At 35.9% G+C, this 22,020-nt stretch overlaps 1 protein-coding gene across 5 annotated transcripts in view; it reads left to right on the top strand.

Annotated features, from left to right (window-relative positions):
• Positions 1-22,020, top strand: part of NOL4 (nucleolar protein 4) — a 438,053-nt gene that overhangs the window by 115,698 nt on the left and 300,335 nt on the right. For all 5 annotated transcript variants that reach the window (XM_056823865.1, XM_001380265.5, XM_016431542.2 and 2 more), the window contains exons 3-4: positions 9,314-9,425; positions 11,287-11,399. In XM_056823865.1, coding sequence (XP_056679843.1) covers positions 9,314-9,425; positions 11,287-11,399 — 225 coding nt within the window. The remainder of the gene's footprint in view (positions 1-9,313; positions 9,426-11,286; positions 11,400-22,020) is intronic.

Here is a 22,020-nt window from a genome sequence, read left to right as displayed (position 1 = left end):
GTTTTTCCAATTGCTCAAGTCTAGTTTTAGTTTAGTCGTAAAAGGAGCTTGGTAGAACTCCCTCTTTGCTTATTGTGTCAAATAGTTTGTATAGTATTGGGATTAACTGTTCTCTGAATGTTTGATAGAATTCACTGGTGAATTCATCAGGCCCTGGGGATTTTTTCTTAGGAAGTTCTTTGATGGCTTGTTGGATTTCATTTTCTGATATGGGATTATTTAAGAATTCTATTTCCTCTTCTGTTAGTCTAGGCAGTTTGTATTTTTGTATATATTTATCCATATCACCTAAATTGGTATATTTATTGCCATATAATTGGGCAAAGTAATTTTTAATGATTGCCTTAATTTCCTCTTCATAGGAGGTGCTGTCCCCCTTTTCATCTTTGATGCTGTTAATTTGCTTTTCTTCCTTCCTTTTTTAAATTAGATTGACCAGTACTTTGTCTATTTTGTTTGTTTTTTCAAAGTACCAGCTTCTTGTCTTGTTTATTAAATCAATAGTTCTATCACTTTCGATTTTATTAATTTCTCCCTTAATTTTTAGGATTTCTAGTTTGGTTTTCTGCTGGGGGTTTTTAATTTGATCACTTTCGAGTTTTTTCATTTGCATTTCCAATTGATTGATCTCTGCTCTCCCTAGTTTGTTAATATAAGCATTCAGGGATATGAATTTACCTCTCATTACCGCTTTGGCTGCATCCCAAAAGGTTTGAAAGGATGTCTCGCCATTGTCATTTTCCTCGATGAAATTATTAATTGTTTCTATGATTTCTTCTTTAACTAAACGATTTTGGAGTATCATATTATTTAAATTCCAATTAGTTTTTGATTTGGTTTTCCATGTACCATTACTAATCATTATTTTTATTGCTTTGTGATCTGAGAAGGCTGCATTCATTATTTCTGCTTTTCTGCATTTGTGTGCTATGTTTCTGTGACCTAATGTATGGTCAATTTTTGTGAATGTGCCATGTAGTGCTGAGAAGAAGGTGTATTCCTTTTTATCCCTATTTATTTTTCTCCATGTGTCTATTAATTTTAATTTTTCTAAAATTTCAATCACTTCTTTTACCTCTTTCTTATTTATTTTTTGATTTGATTTATCTAAATTTGATAATGGTTGGTTTAAGTCTCCCACTAATATGGTTTTACTGTCTATTTCTTCCTTCAATTCTAGAAATTTGGGTGCTATATTGTTTGGTGCATACATGTTGATTAATGATATTTCCTCATTATCTAAAGTCCCTTTTAACAAAATATAATTACCTTCCCTATCCCTTTTGATCAGGTCTATTTTTGCTTTGGCTTCATCTGATATCATGATTACCACTCCTGCCTTTTTTCTGTCAGTTGAGGCCCAGAAGGTCTTACTCCATCCTTTAATTCTGACCTTGTGGGTGTCAACCCGCCTCATGTGTGTTTCTTGAAGACAACATATTGTAGGATTTTGGATTCTAATCCATTCTGCTATTCGTCTACGTTTTATGGGTGAGTTCATCCCATTCTCATCCAAAGTTATGATTGTCATTTGTGGACTCCCTGGCATTTTGATATCCTTTCCTAATTCTAACCTTTTCTTCTTCGGCTCTACCTTTTAGTCCAGTGATTTACTTTAAATCAGTCCCCCTTGTCCCCTCCCTTGATGTTTCCCTTTTTATCCCCTCCCTTTTTGTTCCCTCCCCCTCCCCCCTCTCTTTCCCTCCCTTTTTGTTTTCGCTCTCCCCCCCCCCCCCCGGTTTTCCCTTCTCGCTACCCTTGTTGGGTAAGATAGAATTCAAGATCCCAATGGATCTGTTTTCTTTTCCTCTCAGAGTTGATTTCCCTGAGATTAAGGTCTAAATAAAAAACCCTCTCTTCCTCTCCTTCTTATAGGAGTTTTCTTCCCCTCCCCTTCCCATGTGAATATTTATGTGAGAAAGATTATTCTATTTGGTCTTTCTTTACCCCCTATTTATACATTACATTTTCTCCACATGTTAGTATACATAGATTGATAGAAATGTAGTTCTTATAGAAGAGAGTTTGAATAAAAGAAGAAGATAACATTTTTCTCTTTTCCCCCTTCCTTAATATTTACCTTTTCAGGTATTCCTTGCTCTTTGTTTTTCGGTATCAAACTTTCCACAGAGCTCTGGTCTTTTTTTTTGCAAAAAGTTGGAAGTCTTCTATTTTGTTGAATGCCCATACTTTCCCTTGGAAGTATATAGTCAGTTTTGCTGGGTAGCTGATTCTTGGTTAAAGACCCAGCTCTCTTGCCTTTCTGAAGATCATGTTCCATGCCTTACAATCATTCAGAGTAGAACTTGCAAGGTCTCGTGTGACCCTGATTGGCATTCCTTTATATCTAAATTGTCTTTTTCTGGCTTCCTGTAGGATTTTTTCTTTTGTTTGAGAGCTTTGGAATTTGGCAATTACATTCCTGGGAGTTGTCTTTTGGGGGTTTAGTGTAGAAGGTGTTCTGTGAGCTCTGTCACTGGCTGTATTACCCCCTTGTTCTAGAATCTCTGGGCAATTTTCTTTGATTATATCTTGTATCACCATGTCCAGTTTGGTGTTTATTTCTGGCTTTTCTGGAAGTCCAATTATTCTTAAATTATCTCTTCTCCCTCTATTTTCCAGATCTGTCACCTTGTCGGTGAGATATTTTATGTTCTCTTCTAATTTCTTGGTATTTTGGCTTTGCTTTATTAATTCTTGCTCTTTTACACGATTGTTGTCTTCCAGTTGCCTGATTCTGACCTTTATAGCCTGGTTTTCCTTTTCAGTTTGGTCACACCGGTTTTGTAGATGTGTGATGTCTTTTGCATTATTTCCCACTTTTCCTCCCAGAAGGCTTCCATCTTTTTGGTCATTTCTGGTTCAAATTCTTCATGGGTTTGTGGAGAGTTTCCATTTCCTTTGGAAGGTTTTGGAGCATTTTCTTGTGTATCGTATTCTATCTCCTCTGTATTTTGTATTTTGGCTCCATAGAATGTGTCCAAAGTTGCCCCTTTCTTCTTATTTTTCTTGGGATTTGGGGGCCTCTGTGCTTCTGTGGAGTTTGCCATCTCTGAATGGGGAGGATTAGCTTTTCTTATCTCTGTCTGGTGTTCAGAGGTTTTAGTCCTGGGCAGATTGTCCGTTCTATGAGCTTTCCCTGGGTTGAACTGAGTATGCCTTAAGGCAGTGACTTTCACTGGAACTGGAATGGAAGGATCCGGCCAGGGGGTTACACTCTCCCCCAGCTCTCTCTGTTTCCCTGCTGTCTGGGTGCCCCCTCAACTGGGTCGGGTTGCTTTCTGGAAGTTGCCTTCAGAATAGCTGGCTGTGAGGCTGTCTTGTCGGCCCTGAGGGTTACTGTTGTTTCAGACAACCCTGCTCTCTGAGGGGGGAGGGGCCGCAGTTTCCTGGAGCTCCAAGGGCAGTGACTTTCACTGGGACTCCGATGGAAGGATCCAGCCTGGGGGTTACAATCTTGGTTCTAAGTTTCCCTCTGTAGCCTTGGACTCGGCGCTCCTACCCCTTAGGTCCGAGTGATTTCGGGTTCTGGCTTTTGAGGGGGGCCGTACCTTTTGATCCAGGTCCAGGTCCAGGAGGAGGATTACCTGGGTCTATTCTGTTGATCGTTTTGAATTTCGGCACCCTAGGAGCATATAGTTTGAGATCGGTAGGGAAAGGTTTCCGGAGATCTGAACTTTAGCTTTCTCTAAGCCGCCATCTTGACCGGAAGTCCCTATTTATTTATTTATTTTTAATAAACCCTTACCTTCTGTCTTGGAATCAATACTATGTATTGGTTCTGTAAGGCAGAAGAGTGGTAAGGGCTAGGCAATGGGGGTCAAGTGACTTGCCCAGGGTCACATAGCTGGGAAGTGTCTGAGGCCAGATTTGAACCTAAGACCTTCCATTTCTAGGCCATTCACTGAGTTACCCAGGTGCCCTCAGTATTTCTCTTTTTAAAAAGACATTTTATTTTTTCCTAATTACATGTAAAGCCGATTTTAACATATGTTTATTTTTAAAACATTTTTATGTTCTCAATTCTCTCCTTCCATGTCCTCTTGTGACTCCCCCCCCCCCAAGAGTAAGCAATCTCATATAGATTTTGCTGGTGTAGTCATGTAAAATGTTTTTCCCCATTCATCTTTATGTCGAAGAAAACTTAAACAAAAAAATGAAGAAAGAGAAATCAAATATGTTTTAGTTTGGATTCAGACCTCATCAGTTCTTTGAATGTAAAAGGCATTTTTCATCATGATCCTTTGGGATTCTCTTGGATCATTGTTTTGTTGAGACTAGCTTAGTCATAGTTGTTCATCATATAATATTGTCTGTTAACATATACAATGTTCTCCTGGTTCTGCTCACTTCATTCTACATCAGTTCATTTAAGTCTTTCCAGTCATTCTGGAATCATCCTGCTCATTATTTCTCATAGTACAATAGTATTCCATCACAACCATATACCTACCACAATTTACCTGGTCATTTGCCCCAGTTGATGGACTCCACTTCACTGTCCCATTCTTTGCCACCATAATATCATTCTTTTTACATTTTAAAGACTAGTTTTAGTTTATTAGTTAGAATTTGATGACCTCATCTCAGTCCTTTATTTCTATATTCATTTCTGTTATAAGCAATATATAAAGATGAAACCATACTATATCCCTTAAACTGCTAAAACCCAAAAGCAAGCAAACAAAAACCAAATAACTGAAATAGGTGAGTTAAAAAATTATAGCAGTAGTGAATATTTATGGTAGACTATCAGAACATCACATCTCATTAATAAAATATATTCATTACTATTGCTAACCAGCTTCATTATTTCTAAATTCTAAGAAAAGTATATTTATTTCTTTTCCCTCCCCAAATATGAAAGTAGTAGTGGGGGGGCACATAGTGAATTATTAGCCATACATTGAATGATATAAATCTTCTCATTCTAATATTAATTGCTTCTTTAGTATAAGACAAAGACGTAGTTGTATTTGGCAAGAATATATATAAGAATATATATGTAGGTCAAGTAAAGATATTTGTACAGATATTTTAATATGTCCAGCTGACTTCATGGTATTATATGTATATTTTCTCTGCTTATAAAGGATATAATTTCTGCATATCTTACCTTTCTAAGAAATTCTTATCTATGTTTCCCTATAAATTCTCTAGAAAGGACTTATCCATTGGTTATAGGGCTTCATGGTCTTTTGTTAATTACTACTTGGACAATCCACCTTGCCTTACATATGGCTTCTGGAATAAATGGCATCATTGGTTAACATGCCAAAAAAACCAGACCAGGCATTGTGGCAGATGCTGGGAGGCCCAGCTGCTGGGGACATCAAAGCTGGGAGATCACTTGAGTTCAGGAGTTCTGAGCTGCAGTAGCAATGAGCTAATCAGGTTACTTCACTGTTATCCATGCTTGAAACCTGGGCATCATCATCAACTCCTCATTCTTTCTCACCCTGTAGCACCATATCATATCTAGTCAGTTGTTGCTGCTATTAAATCTTGCCTGGTTCACTCATTCTTATTTTATATATGTATAGAATATATAAGGTATTATATATACATATACATACATATAGGAATCGTATATATGATGTCACATATGTGAATATTTAATATTTATGTAGAATATAATTGTGTGAATATTTCTTGCCCCTATCTCTCTTCTGATACTGCCACCACCTCAGTGAAGGTTCTCCTCTGAGCCCTAAATTATTGCATTACCCTGTAAGGTGTTGTACATGCCTCAAGCCTCTCACAACTCCAATCCATCCTTTACTCAGCTGTCTAACTGATCTTCCTAAACCGTGTCACGCACATGCCCATCCCCATTCAATAAACTGCAGTGCCTCCCTGTTACTTCCTGGATCAAATATACCATCCTTCATAATCTACCTTTCCAATTTTCTTAAATTTTCCTCATACTCTATCTTTTAGTGACACTGGCCTGTTGCTCTTCCTACTCACAACAGACCTTGTATCTTCCAACTTGGAGGGTTTTTAATTTCTGTCTCTTGTTCCTGAAACACATTCTTTTCTCATCACCAATTCTGAATCTCCTGGGATTCTTTCACTTCTCAGTTTAAGTCCCACCTTCTGCAAAAAGTCTTTCTCAGTCTTTAATTTTAATGCCTTACCTCTGAAGATACTCTTAATTTGGGAGAACCTTGATGTGAAAAACTGTCAGATACGGTTTTTCCCCCTTTCCGTGTATCCCTAGTACTTAGTAGGACTGTGTCTAGCACATAGTAAGTGTTCACTAGATTCTAACTGAATTGATTTGGCTTGACTTTTCATAATTTTTTCTTCTTCATATATATAAAGAAGGCCTGGTGTTTTAAAGTTAGGAATTCTGATTCTTCATTGCAACATTGCCTTATACTGACATGTACTCTCAGAAAGTAGAAATAACACTAATACTTCCCTCTTGATGAGAAATTGGGCAGGAATAGAATTGTTTTTTTTGCCAGAAAATTTGTTGTTAAGTGACTCTCCTTCCCTTGTCATGCATGTCTCTTTGGACCAGGCAGGAAGAATTGGTGAGGATGAATATGAAGCAAAAGACAGAAATATTGTAGAGGAACAGAACCCTGAGAGAATGGCAGGTTAAAATGGCTTCCTAGCACCTGGAGAAGTACTATCAAATGAAATGCTCCTTTTAATCAGAATATGTAAAAAAAGTGTTTCAGAATCAGCTTCTCAAAGAAATATTTATAAAAATAAACACTAATTTTTTACTTCTCTCTAAATCAACCAAAACAAACATGTGGCCTTGCAGTTATAGATCTTCCTATATGTGTGACTATCATACATATGTTTGGTTGCTGTAGGGCAAAATATACTGGCAGGGGGTGGGAGTGTCATGATTGAAAAATGATATAATGAAAAGAAATTAACTTCAAACTGTGCTAATGGTCAGACAAGTTATACAAATGAGTCAGGTCAAGCCAAAATCTTTTTAGAAAGCAATTCCATAGAAAAATAGTACTGGAAACTAGGAGAAAAGGCAAGTAGAGAAAAGGGTCAATGCTATTGAAACTAATGGTGCTACTCATCAGAATCCAGGCTTTACAAGTTCACTTGCTCCCTATGGAGGATTTCTCTTATATGTAAGTGGGACAAAGATTTGATAGGAATGCTTGATGAAAACAAATGGAGCATGCCTGTCAAACCCCGGGTGCTAATGAATCTATTGGTCAGCCCCATTAGTTTCAATGGACTTAAACTCCAGATATATTAAACTGTCATAAAGGCATCTTGACTGACTGGTATGTTGATTACAGTTTTTAAGCTTTATTTCTGAGAGAGAGATTTTAAAATAGGTTATCAGATACTCTAAACTTTACTCCCTTTGCAGTATAGAAATCAACTAAGTTTTGTGTTTTCTTCTGTATAAAAGGAGAATGAAAAATCTGAACTTTATTTTTTAAAGGCACTAAATATTTTCTTTTTAAATCTCTGATAAGGAAACTTATGGTGTAATATCTCCAAACTGCTCTCTTTCTCTTTCTCTTTGTTTCTCTCTCTCTCTCTCTCTCTCTCTCTCTCTCTCTCTCTCTCTCTCTCTGTCTCTCTCTGTCTCTCTCTGTCTCTCTCTCTGTCTCTCTCTCTCTCTTTCTGTCTCTGTCTCTCTTTCTGTCTCTCTCTCTCTCTTTCTGTCTCTCTCTCTATCTCTCTGTCTCTCCGTGTCTCTGTCTTGTTTTGTCTCTATCTTTGTCTCCTGTCTTCCTGTCTTTCTTTCAGACGGTGAGGGAAAAGAAAATTAAAGCCATATAACATTTTACCCTTAAAAACAAAGTCAAGGAGTCAAGGTCAGAGGTTTGGTTTTCAGGATTTGAGACAGCATAGACTAAATAAACTATGTGTGGATTATCCATATTAAATTTTATCCCAGGCTATTTTCCTCCTTTCACTCCTTACATATCTTGACCACTTACACTTGGTATCCAGTGGTGTGCAGTAAAAGACTAAAGCTGATTTGGGCATTAAATTAAAAAAAAAAACATAATAAGGTAAATGTGAGGCTTTAAAAAGGGGGTGGGGAATAGATACCAAAACCACGTTTTAATGCCTTTTGAATTATCATTTTGAATTTTGAATTATCATTTGCTTGTATCATGTGCATCAGTGAACCCCTTTATTAATGTGGATAGTAAAAAATTGACTCTATTGTCACCAATGGAATGAATTGATATTAACACTGGATTATCTTTTGGTGCATAACTTTCTATCTTTTCTATTCATAGTGGTAATGATGCATGGACCCTGAAACGTGGTGATTACCTCATCAAATTTGGAAACCTAGTTTACATATTTTTTTAAATTAACTTTTTTCTAAAACTTCCTGCTTGTTACAGTGCTAATTATTTCATAGAAGAATGATGTCTGTGTCAGGTTTCTCAGTAGCGTAGTCCAAGTGGGTGTCTTCTTCAATTCCATTTAGTGATATTTAGTAATTTATCACACATACTATGGCTTACTCTCATTTTAGGAAGTTTCTACTTTAAAGAGTAAGAGAGTTATTTGAAAAGTTGAGATTTACAAATTTGTTAAGATAGGAGTATTGATATCTACCAAGCCTATAGGTGGCAGTCTTGAAATTGTGAGCCCTCTACTCTTGGGGATAGAAGGGCAGGAACATTACCTCTGACAGAATTTATGACATATTATGAACATAAACTTTGAATATCAGAAGGGAGGCATATAAAAAGAAGTAGATGGCCAAAATGTATTTCCAGGTGTGTCATTTTCTGTGGAATGGAGGAAACTTTGGAGAAAATGTATTGAGAAATGTAAGAGTTCCTATTCAAAAAGATTTATCATTCATTTACATTAAAGATTGATTTGTATGATTAAACAATGAAGATACTGTCATGGTACAAAATTCAACTTTTACTATTTCTTTTGGAGCTAAATTTAAAAACATAGAGGTTAAAAATGAGTTCCTTTTGATGGTACCAGAACTATGAAAAATATTTCTGGTGAATTTTTAGTTTTTGAGAAAATTACCTTAGGTATCTACAAACTATGACTTTTTGCTTTGAAAAATGCAGAACTATAAACAGAAACTCATGCTGATGTGACTGATTACTTTCCCCCAACCCCCATCACAAATTATCAGCCATTAGGTGATACACAATCAAATTGGATAGATATTTCTTGAAATGATGCATGGTATGCAGTGCATGCTTTCATTGTGCTTCTTGCCATTATGATATAATGTGCCTTATTTGGAAATATAATGACCAGTTCTCTTAAATCATGTTCAATCAACTTATATAATAACACCTATATTTGTGAATCATTTCAGATTTCAGAGAGCTATGCCTTCCTACCGAGAGAAGCGGTGACACGATTTCTAATGAGCTGCTCAGAGTGCCAGAAAAGAATGCATTTAAACCCAGATGGAGCAGATCATAAAGGTAGCTTTAGTGTCAAATGCTGAGATGTAAAGTAATTTTATTCATCAAACCAATTTATATCTCCTATTTTAAGTTAGGGTTCATAAAAACGTGGTAGACTGGAACAATTCAACAAGTCAGATCATCTCATTTTTTCTGAAGGTAGTAAGTCTTAGATATCTACTTAAAGTTTAGCTCAGCTGTACTTGCTTGTCCTCAGCAGAATTTTCTGTGAGGATATATATTTCTTTTTTAACAGAGATGTTTATATGGAAACTTAAAACTAGGAAAATATTCATTTTCCTGGGATACTTTATGTGTGGTCTTCTATGAAGATGGAGGGATTACACCTATGTAACCTTTCTGGGTTCCTTCCATTTCACTGAATCCATATTTCTTAAGGGAATAAACAGGATATAATAAATAAGTAGATATTTATTAAAAAACTTTCAGTTCTTTGACTTTTGCTTTAATTTGTGACAAACTAAATGTTTGTAATGTATAAATTGGTGCAGCCAGATGGCTCAGTGACTATAGTGCTTGGAGTTAAGAAGACCCAGAGTTCAAATCCAGCCTTAAAAACAGCCTTAACCTCTGTTTGCCTATGGATCCATGACCCACTAGAGAAGAAAATGGCAAACCACTCCAGTATTTTTGCCAAGAAAAATCCCTAGTACAGAGGTCCATGGGGTCATTAAGAGTCAGACAAGACTGAATGACCGAACGATATATTGATTACTCCATGAGATTATGTTAGTTATTTTGAGAGATGCATTTACTCTGATGTATCCTCTGATGTAGAACTAGTTTCCAATTTGAGCTAGAACTTTGATTTGACAGATTCAGTACAAAACTCATCAACTCCCTCCACTAACGCAGATCAATACCTTCCTTACAACTTAATCTAAGAGAGTTGCCTGGGACTGAGAAATTAAATATTTGCCCATGGTTTCATAGGCAGTATGTGCCAGAGGTGGGACTTGAACTCAAGGCTTCCTAACTTTGAAGCATGTTTTGGTCTTCTTTGACACACTCTCCCTCAAAACAACATGTAACGATAACTTCAACATGTGATGCCTCTCCATGTCATACCAAAGTATATAGGGATTGTTCTCCTGCATACAAATAAAGAGAAAAGATGAATTCTTTTATGTCACCAAAATAAAATATGTCTCATTGTTGAGGTAGCATGATGTAGTAGAATAGGTTATTTTTTAGTAATTTTTTTAAGTCATGTCTAACTCCTCCTGACTCCTTTCAGGGGGGTTTTCTTGGCAAAGCTACTAGAATAGTTTATCATTTCCTTCTCCAGATCATTTTATCAATGAAGAAATGGATAAAAACAGGATTAAAAGACTTACCTGGAGTCACACAGTTAGGAAGTATCTGAGGTCAAATTTGAACTCACATCTTCCTGACTCCAGGCCCAGTGCACTATCCACTGAACCAACTATTTGCCCAGTAGGAAAGGTGCAGGGTTCAAAATTAAAAAAAAATTAAGTGTGTAATTCCTGGTTTACCAATTATGTGACCATCCAAAAGCAGTCAACATCTCTGATGCTGTTTCCTCATCTGTAAAATATAGATAATAATTCTTATACCTCCCCTGTTTGTTGTGAGGGAATGTGCTTTGTAACCTGTTCTATAGATGTGCACAAGCCAAGCTATGAAGTACTGTCCTGGTGACTTGAGAGAGTTAATGAGTCACTCCGTGAGAATCTATAGCAATTTGCATTTGGGACAATCTGATTTGAAAAAACAAACAACATTTGAGCAAATGAACATTCCAATAGGACAAATTGAAACTTTTGAGAATTATTGAGCCAATTCGATAGGAAGCTCTGCAATTAATGCATGTTCCTGAAAACTATTTTCATTCCAGATAACGGGAAACCTCCTACGTTGGTGACCAGCATGATTGATTACAATATGCCAATTACAATGGCCTACATGAAGCACATGAAACTACAGCTCCTGAGCTCCCAGCAAGAGGAGGTAAAGACATTAAAATAGCTCAATTCCCTGTGCCATCCTTTAAAAATTATTACAAAATAACTGTGGGTAATTGGAACTGTTTGTAGCAGCTAGAGTACTTTACAAATTACAGTTATCTGTCATTATAAATAGTCTTACTGGGGTCACACAGAGGGGGAAAATGCTCAGCCAAAAATATGGGAGTGGACCAGCAGCCCTACAGAGGAGGCTGTGATAACATTCAGAGAGTCCACAAAGGGCTCATCAAGAGAAATGATGGGGCAAGGGCTTGCTTACTTGTCTCCATGACTGCTTCCAGAAGGATTTTAAGTTCTTTCTCTATTCTTACTTCCACTGGGATTATTTGTGATTTCAGAAAAGATGTATGCATTTTTGAGTGTGTATAATATACATATATGTATATACATATCTTATATCCAAATGCACATATCTATGATTCAAAGCTCTGTATTTTCTACTCCACATCTTCTCTAAACCTTTATCTTTCTTCCTCCATAAAATATCTTTATGTGATTCCTTGAAATGCAAAGGGCAGGAGTAGCTAAGTAGATAGTAGATGGATGACCAAGATGAGAGACAGGAGGTCCTGGGTTCAAATGTGGCCCCAGACATTTCCTGAGTAAGTCACTTAACCCCAGTTGCCTTACTGCTTTAGCACTGACAATAAGAATCTATTACAGAAGGTAAGGGTTAAAAAAAAAGGTAAAAGGCTGTAAAATTTCTACCCAGCCCCTCTGCTTAGCCCAGATAGCATCTTTGTTAATTTTAATGAGAATGGCCACCACACAGGAGCTTCCTTTACTTTGCAGAAGTTTTTGCAGGTACCCTACCTTCAAAGTCTTGGTTCAGCTATCTATTCTCTTTTAAATACATAAATGAAATCTGTTCTTACTTTCAGCATCTTTTCCTTTCAATACAATTTAAATATGATTGCAAGAATCATCCAAGAGTACTAAAATGCTTTCTGAATATGTCCAAGAGACAGTATGGTATCTTGGATAGAAGCCTAGATCTTGGAATTATCAAATCCTGGTTTCAAGTCCTGTTGCTGACATATAGTGTGTAGGAGACACTGAACATGTCCTTTCCCTTCTCAATGATGACCTCACTAAATCTCCATGACTGAAAACTACAGAAAATATGCCATTCCCTACATTGTTAGATGGAGATTATCCACTGGGAGAACTTAATAAGCACATACTTGCATACAAGAATATACATATTTACAATTACCCAAAATAGTGCCTCCAAAACTGTCAATTTATGAATTTCTAATCATGAACCTGAAAATGTTTGAAATCATATAAAATCAATAAATATATATTAAGTGCCCGCTGTACTAGGTGTTAAAGAGATTACTAAGTTTTTAGATGACATCAAGGTTTCTTCCCTCAAGGAGTGTATAGTTTTATGTGGAGTAATAAATGAAGATAGATTATTATAATACATATTTGCATTTGAGAAGCATAAAACATGAGCCTGAGTTTCCCTAGTTATACAATTAGTATGCTTCCTCCACATTAAATATTTGGGAGAGCCACGTGAGATAGGGTTTGTGAAAGGGATTTGTAACTATAAACAAGATATATAAATGTGAGCTATTATTGACATCTCTGGCATTCGTTGCTTATAATTAGCACTTAATGTACTTAATTATAACCTTTTTTTGACATGTGGACTCCTTCTAGTAATTGCAGAGAAATCCTTTGAAATCAAAACTCTTAACCACTTCTCCTAGTCCAAGAAAAGTCCATGAGAAATCAAATCTTATATTATTAATCAGAGACTAAGTAAAGAAAAGTTAATCCTTATAATTTATCATAGGCCTTAATAAATAAGTAGCACAATTTTTTCCCATTTGTGCTTAGGACTAGTATATGCAGAAATTTAAATTATACTAAAAATAACCAGAGAACAAGTTTTAAAAGTAATTTATTTTACTACAGATTGAACATATATTTATTGAATACTTACCATGTATAAAGTGCTATATTAGACACTGTTTGCCATCTGAACTCATCTTCAACCCAAACCACTCTCTCCAAAGTTACCAATGACTCTTAATTGACAAAACCTAATGGCCTTTTCTCAGTCATCATCCTGGATTATACTGTAGCCTTTAATGCTGTTAATCACCCTCTTATCCAATGGATTCTCTTTTCTCTAGTTTTTTATGACCCTGCTATCTTCTGGTTCCCCTACCTTTGTTGGATCTTCATCCACATCATGCTTACTAATAGTAAAAGTCCCCAGGACTCTGTACTGTCCCTCTCTTCTTTTTCCTCTTTTTGTACTATTTTTATTTTTGGTGATCTTATTAGTTCTCATGGTTTCATTTAGTTTTTATATACAGATGGCCATAACATCTACTTGTCTATCCATAGCCTCTCCTCTAACCTCCATCCTTCCATTTCTAGCTGCCTTTTAGCCAGTTGCACTGGATGTCCCCTAGAAATCTTAAAACCATCAAAGGCATAAAAGACCACCATAAAACACACAACCCAAACTTAACTCATCCCCCCCAAATCCTCCCTCTTCTAATTTTTTTTCATTACTATCAAAGTTTCCATCATCTTCCCAGTCAGCCAGGCTTGGAATTTAAGATGTCATCCTTGACTCCTTACTTGTTCTCACCCCTCAACTCCAATTATGGTTAAATCCTGTCATTTCACTAGCTGTTCCCCATATTTGGGATCCTCTCCATCTTCTCTTCCCTGGCTTACAGTGTGGTTCAATGTACTTGATCCTCCTGACACACAAATGATGACTAAGGCTTGAATGTCAAATTGTAGAAAGGTTCCTACTGAATAGTGCCACAGGGCATAGTTCTGTTTTGTTCTGTAATTTCATTAATATCATAGAATAAGTCTGGGATCCTATGCTTATTAAATTTATAGGTGACATGAAATTGATGGGAATAGCTTATAACAGCTTGATAGCTAACAGTTATTAATAGCTTGATAAAAGAGTCTACATCCAAAAAACTCCAAGGGATATCATCTAGTAAGATGAAGTTTAATATCAATAAATATAAATACATTGAGTTTAAAAACAACAATTAAAAAGAATTTAACTAGTAAATGATAGAAATGGCACGATGAAGTAATTGTGTGGTAAAATCTTCTCTCTCTCCATTCATCATCAAATAACTCTGTTTTATTAAGAATGTATTCCTTTATGGATTTGGAATAATGCTAGGAACTGGAAAAATGAGAAAAGAAAGAAATGAAATATTGTTGGTCCTCAAGGAACATGCAGCCTCACAAGGGATTAAACACATAGTATCTAAGAACATATAGAATATTTCCAAAATAAATATAAGATAGTTTTAGAAGGACTGGCATGAATAGCTGAGAAGAGTAGAAATGGAGACTTAATGTGAGCCAGCAATGTCACCTGACTTGGAATATAATTCAGTCTTAGAAGTGCATTAACAGGGTAACTAAGTGACTTGGTGGATTGAGAGGTCCTGGATTCAGATCTGATCTCAGATACTTCCTAGCTGTGTGATAAGTCACTTAACCACTGTTGCCTAGCCCTCACTGTTCTTCTGCCTTAGAACCAAGACAGTATTGATTCTGAGACAGAAGGTAAGGATTAAAAAAATAAAGTACATTAATAAAATCTTTTATTTTGAATTAATGAAGTTATAGTCTTGCTGTATTCTGCCCTGGTCAGACTACATCTCATGTATTCTATTTGGGATAAAGATAGAGAAGGTACTGAAAACTATGTGATTATATAGAAGTAACCGAAGGATGTTTGCTTTTGAAAAGAGAAGAGTTAAGGGAAACATAATGGCTACCATCTAGTATTTGAAAGGATGTGAGAAGAGATAATAGTGGGTTAGATGTTTCTGAAAAGCATGTTTTAACTTGATATTGAGAAACATTTTTTAATGATTAAAGATGTCTGAAAGTAGAATCAACCATCTTTCAATCATTTAATTTTAGGGTTGTAGATTTAGAACTTGATGGGACTTTATGGATTGTCCTGTCTAATTCCCTAATTTTATAGATAAGGAAACTGAAGCCAACAGGGGTTAACTTGCCCAAAGTCTTACAGTAGTAAGAACAAGAGCCACAGTGTGAATACAGGTTCTCTGATTCTAGAATAACAACAAGCAGAAAGGTAAAAGGGAATAAGCATTTATTAAGCATCTACTACTTGCCAGGCACTATGCTAAGTTCTTTATAGGTATTTTCTATTTAGTTTGATCTCTTTCCTTCCAATTTTGAGATTCTGTCATTTTCTGATACTAGTTTCAGCCATGATCTTTGACCTCCAGGAATTTAAAATATATTCAGGATGATAAAAATTATAGGACCTTAGTTCAGAAAACATCATTATAGCTACCAACCCATAAAAATGCCTACTTTCTCATCTCCTTAAAATCTTTTTAAAAAAGAACCCTTACCTTCTGTCTTAGAATCTATACTACGTGTCAGTTCCAAGGCAGAGGAGTGGTAAGGGCTAGGTAATGGGGACTATTAAGTGACTTGCCCAGAGTCACACAGCTAGGAAGTGTCTGAGGCCAGATATGAATCCAGACCTGGCTCTCTGGCCTCAGAACCCCTTAGCTGTCTCTCGATAAAATCATTCTAAGAATAATCTACCCATATATCAAGGGCATCCTTGGCGAAGGTGTAAAAAAGGAGAGGTGGGATTTTGTTGAAAGGATTCATTAATGGACATGATTGTGTTTGCAAAACTGCCTGAAAAGTGAAAAGAACGTAATAATACCCTACTGTGCTCAGTTTAATAACAGTTTAAAAAAATTTGACATGGTCATGTATATATGTGAAAATTCTAGAATATTCTTTGAGAGACATAGCAAGGTATTTGCTTATAATATCAACTTACACGAAAAACACAAAGAAGTGAAATCACTAAAGATATTCACTTTGATCATGTAAGACGTACAACAGAATGTACATGATTCCCTGTAGATGGTGAGATCTTCTAGTGTTAATAATTGTCTAATAATATATAGTATGTGTATGTGATCTATAATATATACTATGTAGCAAATATATGCACTCTAATACATATACACACACACATATAATAGTGCTGTTGGTAGCCTCCAGAACATTTCAGAGTCTCTTAAATGAGAATTGTAAACATTTAGAATTTGGTGTACTATCCACATAAGAAAAATCAATTAGGTAAAGAATGATTATTCTCTAGACTTTGATATATAATGGGACAAGCAACTCATAGAGCTGTCCCTTCACTATTTACATTGTATTTCAGATAGCCACTGCAGATTGACAATAAACTTTGTTCACAATTAAATAGAAGGAAGTAACTGTGCTTGATTGATTTTGGAAAACTGCAGTGCTTTAATCCTCAAGCCTCTCCCTGAAATACAGGGCTATTTCTCTTTATTTTTCTCACTTCTCTCCTCTCTTCTGATCCCTTCTCTTCTCCCTCCTCTCCTTTCCCTCCTGTTAGTCCTCTCTCCCCCTCTTCCCTGGACTTATTATTTCACTAATGTATGGAACTCCCAGTGAAAAACCTCCTACAAATGCAAATTTATAAGCACCCTATAACTCCCAGGCTTAGATAATAGCCACAGATGCTAAGTAGTTAAATAACTAACCCAGGGTCAACTTCTATCTTTTTTTTTTATTAACTGAACCTTTTTATTCAATTAATTAATTTAGAATATTTTTCCATGGTTACATGATTCATGTTCTTTCCCTCCCCTTCCTCCCCTACATCACCCCCCCACAGCCCTATAGCCGATGCGCAATTCCGTTAGGTTTCACTTGTGTCATTGATCAAGACCTATTTCCATATTATTGATATTTGCACTAAAGTGATCCTTTAGAGTCTACATTCCCAGTCATATTTCCATCAACCCATGTCACCAAGTGGCTGTTTTTCTTCTGCATTTCTACTCCCACAGTTCTTTATCTGAATGTGGATAGTGCTCTTTCTCATAAGTCCCTCAGAAATGTCCTAGATCATTTCATTGCCACTAATGGAGAAGTCCATTACATTCAATTGTACCACACTGTATCAGTCTCTGTGTACAACGTTCTCCTGGTTCTGCTCCTTTCACTCTGTATCAATTCCTGGAGGTCATTCCAGTTCCCATGGAATTCCTCTAGTTCATTATTCCTTTGAGCACAATAGTATTCCATCACCAACGTATACCACAATCTGTTCAGCCATTCCCCAATTGAAGAGCATCCCCTCATTTTCCAATTTTTTGCCACCACAAAGAGCGCAGCTATGAATATGTTTGTATAATCGACTTCTATCTTTTTAACATCCTTAATGTTCCAGCAGAGAGTAGGCTGCCACATATTGCTGAGAAGATTTGAGCTAAAGCAGCAACACTAAGTATATAATAGCTTCATCACTGAATAAAGAAGCATGATGGTCACAGAGTGAGAGTGAGGGATAAGCTATAGATAGACAGCTCATAAGATCCACAAATTCAATTTATATAGAAGAAAGACAAAAACATTCTCAATGGGCTCAGTGTGGAGGAGAGTTTACAGGGTAAAATAGTCAAGAGTCTTATACATTAGAAAGGCACAGATTGGGTTTAATCTGTATCACAGGACAAAGCTAACAGTATCAAAGAAAAGGAAGACAAATAATTCATACCAGTAAATATATGCTAAGTATTGATCAGATGGCACAGGGAGAAATTGCTGTAAGAATATGGAAGGAAGAGAAGAGAAGTTGTTTCTGGTTAAGATATGTCTCTGGGTGTCCATCTGTGTGTGTGTGCCTGTGTTTGTATGGGTGTGTAAACATACATATATACATATGTGGATGCATGTGTGCTTTGTCTTTCCTGTTGTCATGTAATTTCATTGAGGGCAGAGAGTGTTTCCTTTTGTCTCTATCTTTACTTCTTTGGACAGGACCTGGCACATGGCAAATGTTTGCTGAAAGTTCACGGATTAATAAATATAGCAGCAAGGTGGTTTAGTGGCTAGATTGCTGGGCATAGAATCAGGAAGATGCGCTTTCCAATCTTATCTCTGACTCTTGTTAGTGTTGTGGCTCTGGCAAAAATCACTTAATCCCTCTGTGCCTCAATTTCCTCATCTGTGATGTGGTGCTAATAATCGTCCTGCCCACACAGGGTTGTCATGAAGATCAAATGAGATAGCATATGCAAAGCATTTTGCAAACCTCAAAGCTTACTATAAGTGAAGTCATCTCTTGAAACTGTAGACATGCTATCTATAAGGGTTCAGAATAGAGAGAAGTCAACGTGAACTAGAAAAGGTAGGGAAAGTTGTGGTTGACAAATTGGTACCTGAGATGAATCATGAAAGATGATGGCTCATGTTAACAGATAGGAAGGGTTATTACATTTGATGTAAGGAGAACAAGCCAAATACCGATATGGAAGTAGAAATGAGCAATGCAAGTCTGGGTCCTTGGGCAGGAAAGAGAGTTGAATGCTGGGATAACTAAAGAGGAGGAATTGTTTGGGGAAAGATGGGGGATAAAGTTGATTAATTTAAGCAGGGCCAGTTCATGGATGATTCTGAATTCCGGCTATGTAAGCAATGTATAACCTGTTCACTAAGCAAATGTTTAACTTTCTGAATTGAAGTAGAGACCCCCAGATAATTCATGCAATTGCAAATTGTTTTTTTCTTCCTTCAGAGTTAGTCCTAGTGTTTTAAAGCCTGCATGTGGCAGTAAAGGAATAAACATTATCTAGTTCAGAATTATTTCCAAGTGCTGAGAAATGTTGAAGATCCTTCAATCACATCAAAGATTTCAAGCTAGCAGGGATTTTGGAGACTTGGCATGATAGCATCAAAGATATGATAGTTTCATCTATCTCTATCTGCAAGAGACCTCAGATGTCCCCTAGTTCAACTGCCTCACTTTATAGATAAATAAACTGAGGTCCAAGGATGTGAAGTGACTTGCTCAAGATCACCCAAATGGTATGAAACGCAGGACTTAAACCCATGTTATTAGACAGCAGAATGCCTGGACTTAAGAACCCTTTTTAAATGCCACTTTACTACATTACATTTAGTTCAACCCTTTCATTCACTTATTCATTCAGAAAATATGTATTATATGTATATTATCCTCTAGGAACAATTCTAAGAGCTAGTGATTCAGAGAGAACCACAGAACATTGCTTACCCCAAAGGACCTTAGATACTATTCATGTTTATAAATGAAGAAACAAGGCTTAGACAGAGGTTTTTACCTAACTTTTTGCAGGTAGTAAATGGCAGTTGGGATCTGAATTTAGATCATCTAATTCAAAATCCATTGCTCTTTTTATCATAGTGTGTTTTCTTGGGGCTTAAAGTTATGAGGTAAATAAAATTTTCATAATTCAAAAGGAGTGAATTAAAAAACAAAACCATTATCAATAAAGAAAATTTCAGGAACTAGACCTGTGATTCCATTGGTATGGTAAATCCAAGTTGAAGAAACTCATTCTTTTATTGCAGGTTTGCATTTTTCCTTTAATTTACACTCACAGAGAGTTTCCTAAGATTCTCAGAGGTTAAGTGACTTGCATAAGATTAGATGGCCAATGAGTGTCAGAATTGGGAACTAACCCTAGTCTTCTAGGTTCCAAGACTGGTTCTCTACATACATCACTTCTTTTTGTCTAACATAATTACTTATAAAAAGCTCAAAATTTTAAAAGTCTGTACTTTTTATAACATTCATTTTAATTCAAGTTAACTAATTAATGGATTCTTAGTAGAATTAAAAAATTATATATGCATGCACACTTTGTTTATTATACATCTACGTATATATTTTAACATAAATGTACATATATCATATATATACATATAAGCCCTAAATAAAACTTTTCTCTCTTCTTGAGTGAGCTCCATTTTAAGAATGTCCTTGCAAATTTGTTTGACAGATAGTTACTGTGAAATGACTACTTATATGTGAAAAATACATAATTTTTTTCATTTTTCTCTAGTACTTTAATTGCATTTTACCAAATAGTTCCTTATAAACTATGAAATAAATGGCAAGCTAAACATTGAGTAAGGTTCATTAAAGAGAGCTAGGAAAAAGTTCCCATGACTAAAATGGGCAAAAAATTTTGATTCATTAAACAATTTTAAATAATGGATTTCAATTATTTCTTAAAGTGAATGGAAACTGTCAAATTATTTGTAGCAATCTCAAGTAGTGATGCAGTTGTTTCTCTGCCAAAAAATTAGGGATCAACATAGTGCCAGTGGAGCTACCACCACATGCTGGGTCCTTCTGGCTACTCAAAGTCAACAGCATGTTAAAAGCAAAAATAAATCCATTCTTGTCACTACATAGTTAGACTTCTGGTTGTTTTAATTGCAAAAAAAATATGGTTGGATTTCTAAGTGATGAAATTTCTTCATTGTATTGGAATTTTATCTTAAAGAAAACCACAATCCAAAGCATCAACCTGGTTGAAGAATAATTGCCATTCAGAAGACTGAAATGATTTGCTGTGTAAAAATAAATAATAGAATCATCATTGAATAGTAGTTTTCTTGAAAAAGATGCAAAATGTATGCAGGTCTTTGCCTAGAATTTGAATGGAATTGATGACTTTTCCTCTTTCTTTAGTTGTATAAAAAGACAAATAGGATTCAGTGAGTACAGTAAAAGTCAACAAAATTGCATTGAGAGAAAAATCCAATTAGACAAGCAAGTTGAGTTTCTTTGCCTGTGTTCTCTAGTCATTTGCCCATTCTGCAGTGTAGTTGATGGACAGTGTGGATTCTATGTAGTTGTCCCCTTATAAAAATTCAATTAAATATATGGTTAAGTGTTAACCATGTAATTGGATATGTATGTATGTGTGTGTCTTTGGGTGTCTAGAAACATCTTTACTGAATTTTCATATGAAGAGTCAGCCAATTTGGGGATTGGTGGGTAGATTAGTTATCTTATCTATATAGAGCATGATTGGTGAGATAATCTATCAAAGCAGATTAGCAAACTGTTTTGCAATCTGTACTGTTAGAGTGGGGTGATATTCAATGCTTAAATGATGGTTAGGGTCACATAGCCAAAGGTATGAGAAAATATAACTTGTGTAAACATACACATGTCAATATTTAATTACAAGTTTCTTGTTATTCAGCCATTTCCAGTCACATTTGACTCTTCATGACTCTTTGGGGGTTTCCTTGGCAAAGATGCTAGAGTAGTTTGCCATTTCCTCTTCAAGTTCACTTTACAATTGAAGAACTGAGGCAAAAAAGGGTAAATGACTTGCCCAGGGTAACACAAGTAGTAAGTGTGTGAGACCAGATTTGAATTCAGGAAAATGAACTTTCTTGCCTCAAGGCTTAGTACTCTTTTTCTTGTGCCACCCAGCTGCCCAATAATTACAAGCTACTTTTTTTGTCAAATAGAGCTGGAAAACATTTGACCCATTGAATTTTTTCTACTGGTAAATGCTATTTTAAAGATTATATTACACTTATAGGCATACCTCAGAGATGTTTGGTTCCAGACCATTATAATAATACAAATATTGGAAGAAAGTGAGTCACACAAATTTCTTTGGTTTACCAGTGGATCTAAAAGTTATGAGATTATTTTTAAAGATGAATAGTCATCATGAATGATCATAGTGGGAAATATTTATAAT

This window comes from Monodelphis domestica, chromosome 3 (genome assembly GCF_027887165.1).
Source record: "Monodelphis domestica isolate mMonDom1 chromosome 3, mMonDom1.pri, whole genome shotgun sequence".
NCBI classification, from domain to species: Eukaryota; Metazoa; Chordata; class Mammalia; order Didelphimorphia; family Didelphidae; genus Monodelphis; species Monodelphis domestica.
The sequence above is the reverse complement of the archived record's forward strand: the minus strand, read 5'-3'. Positions and strand labels throughout refer to the sequence as shown.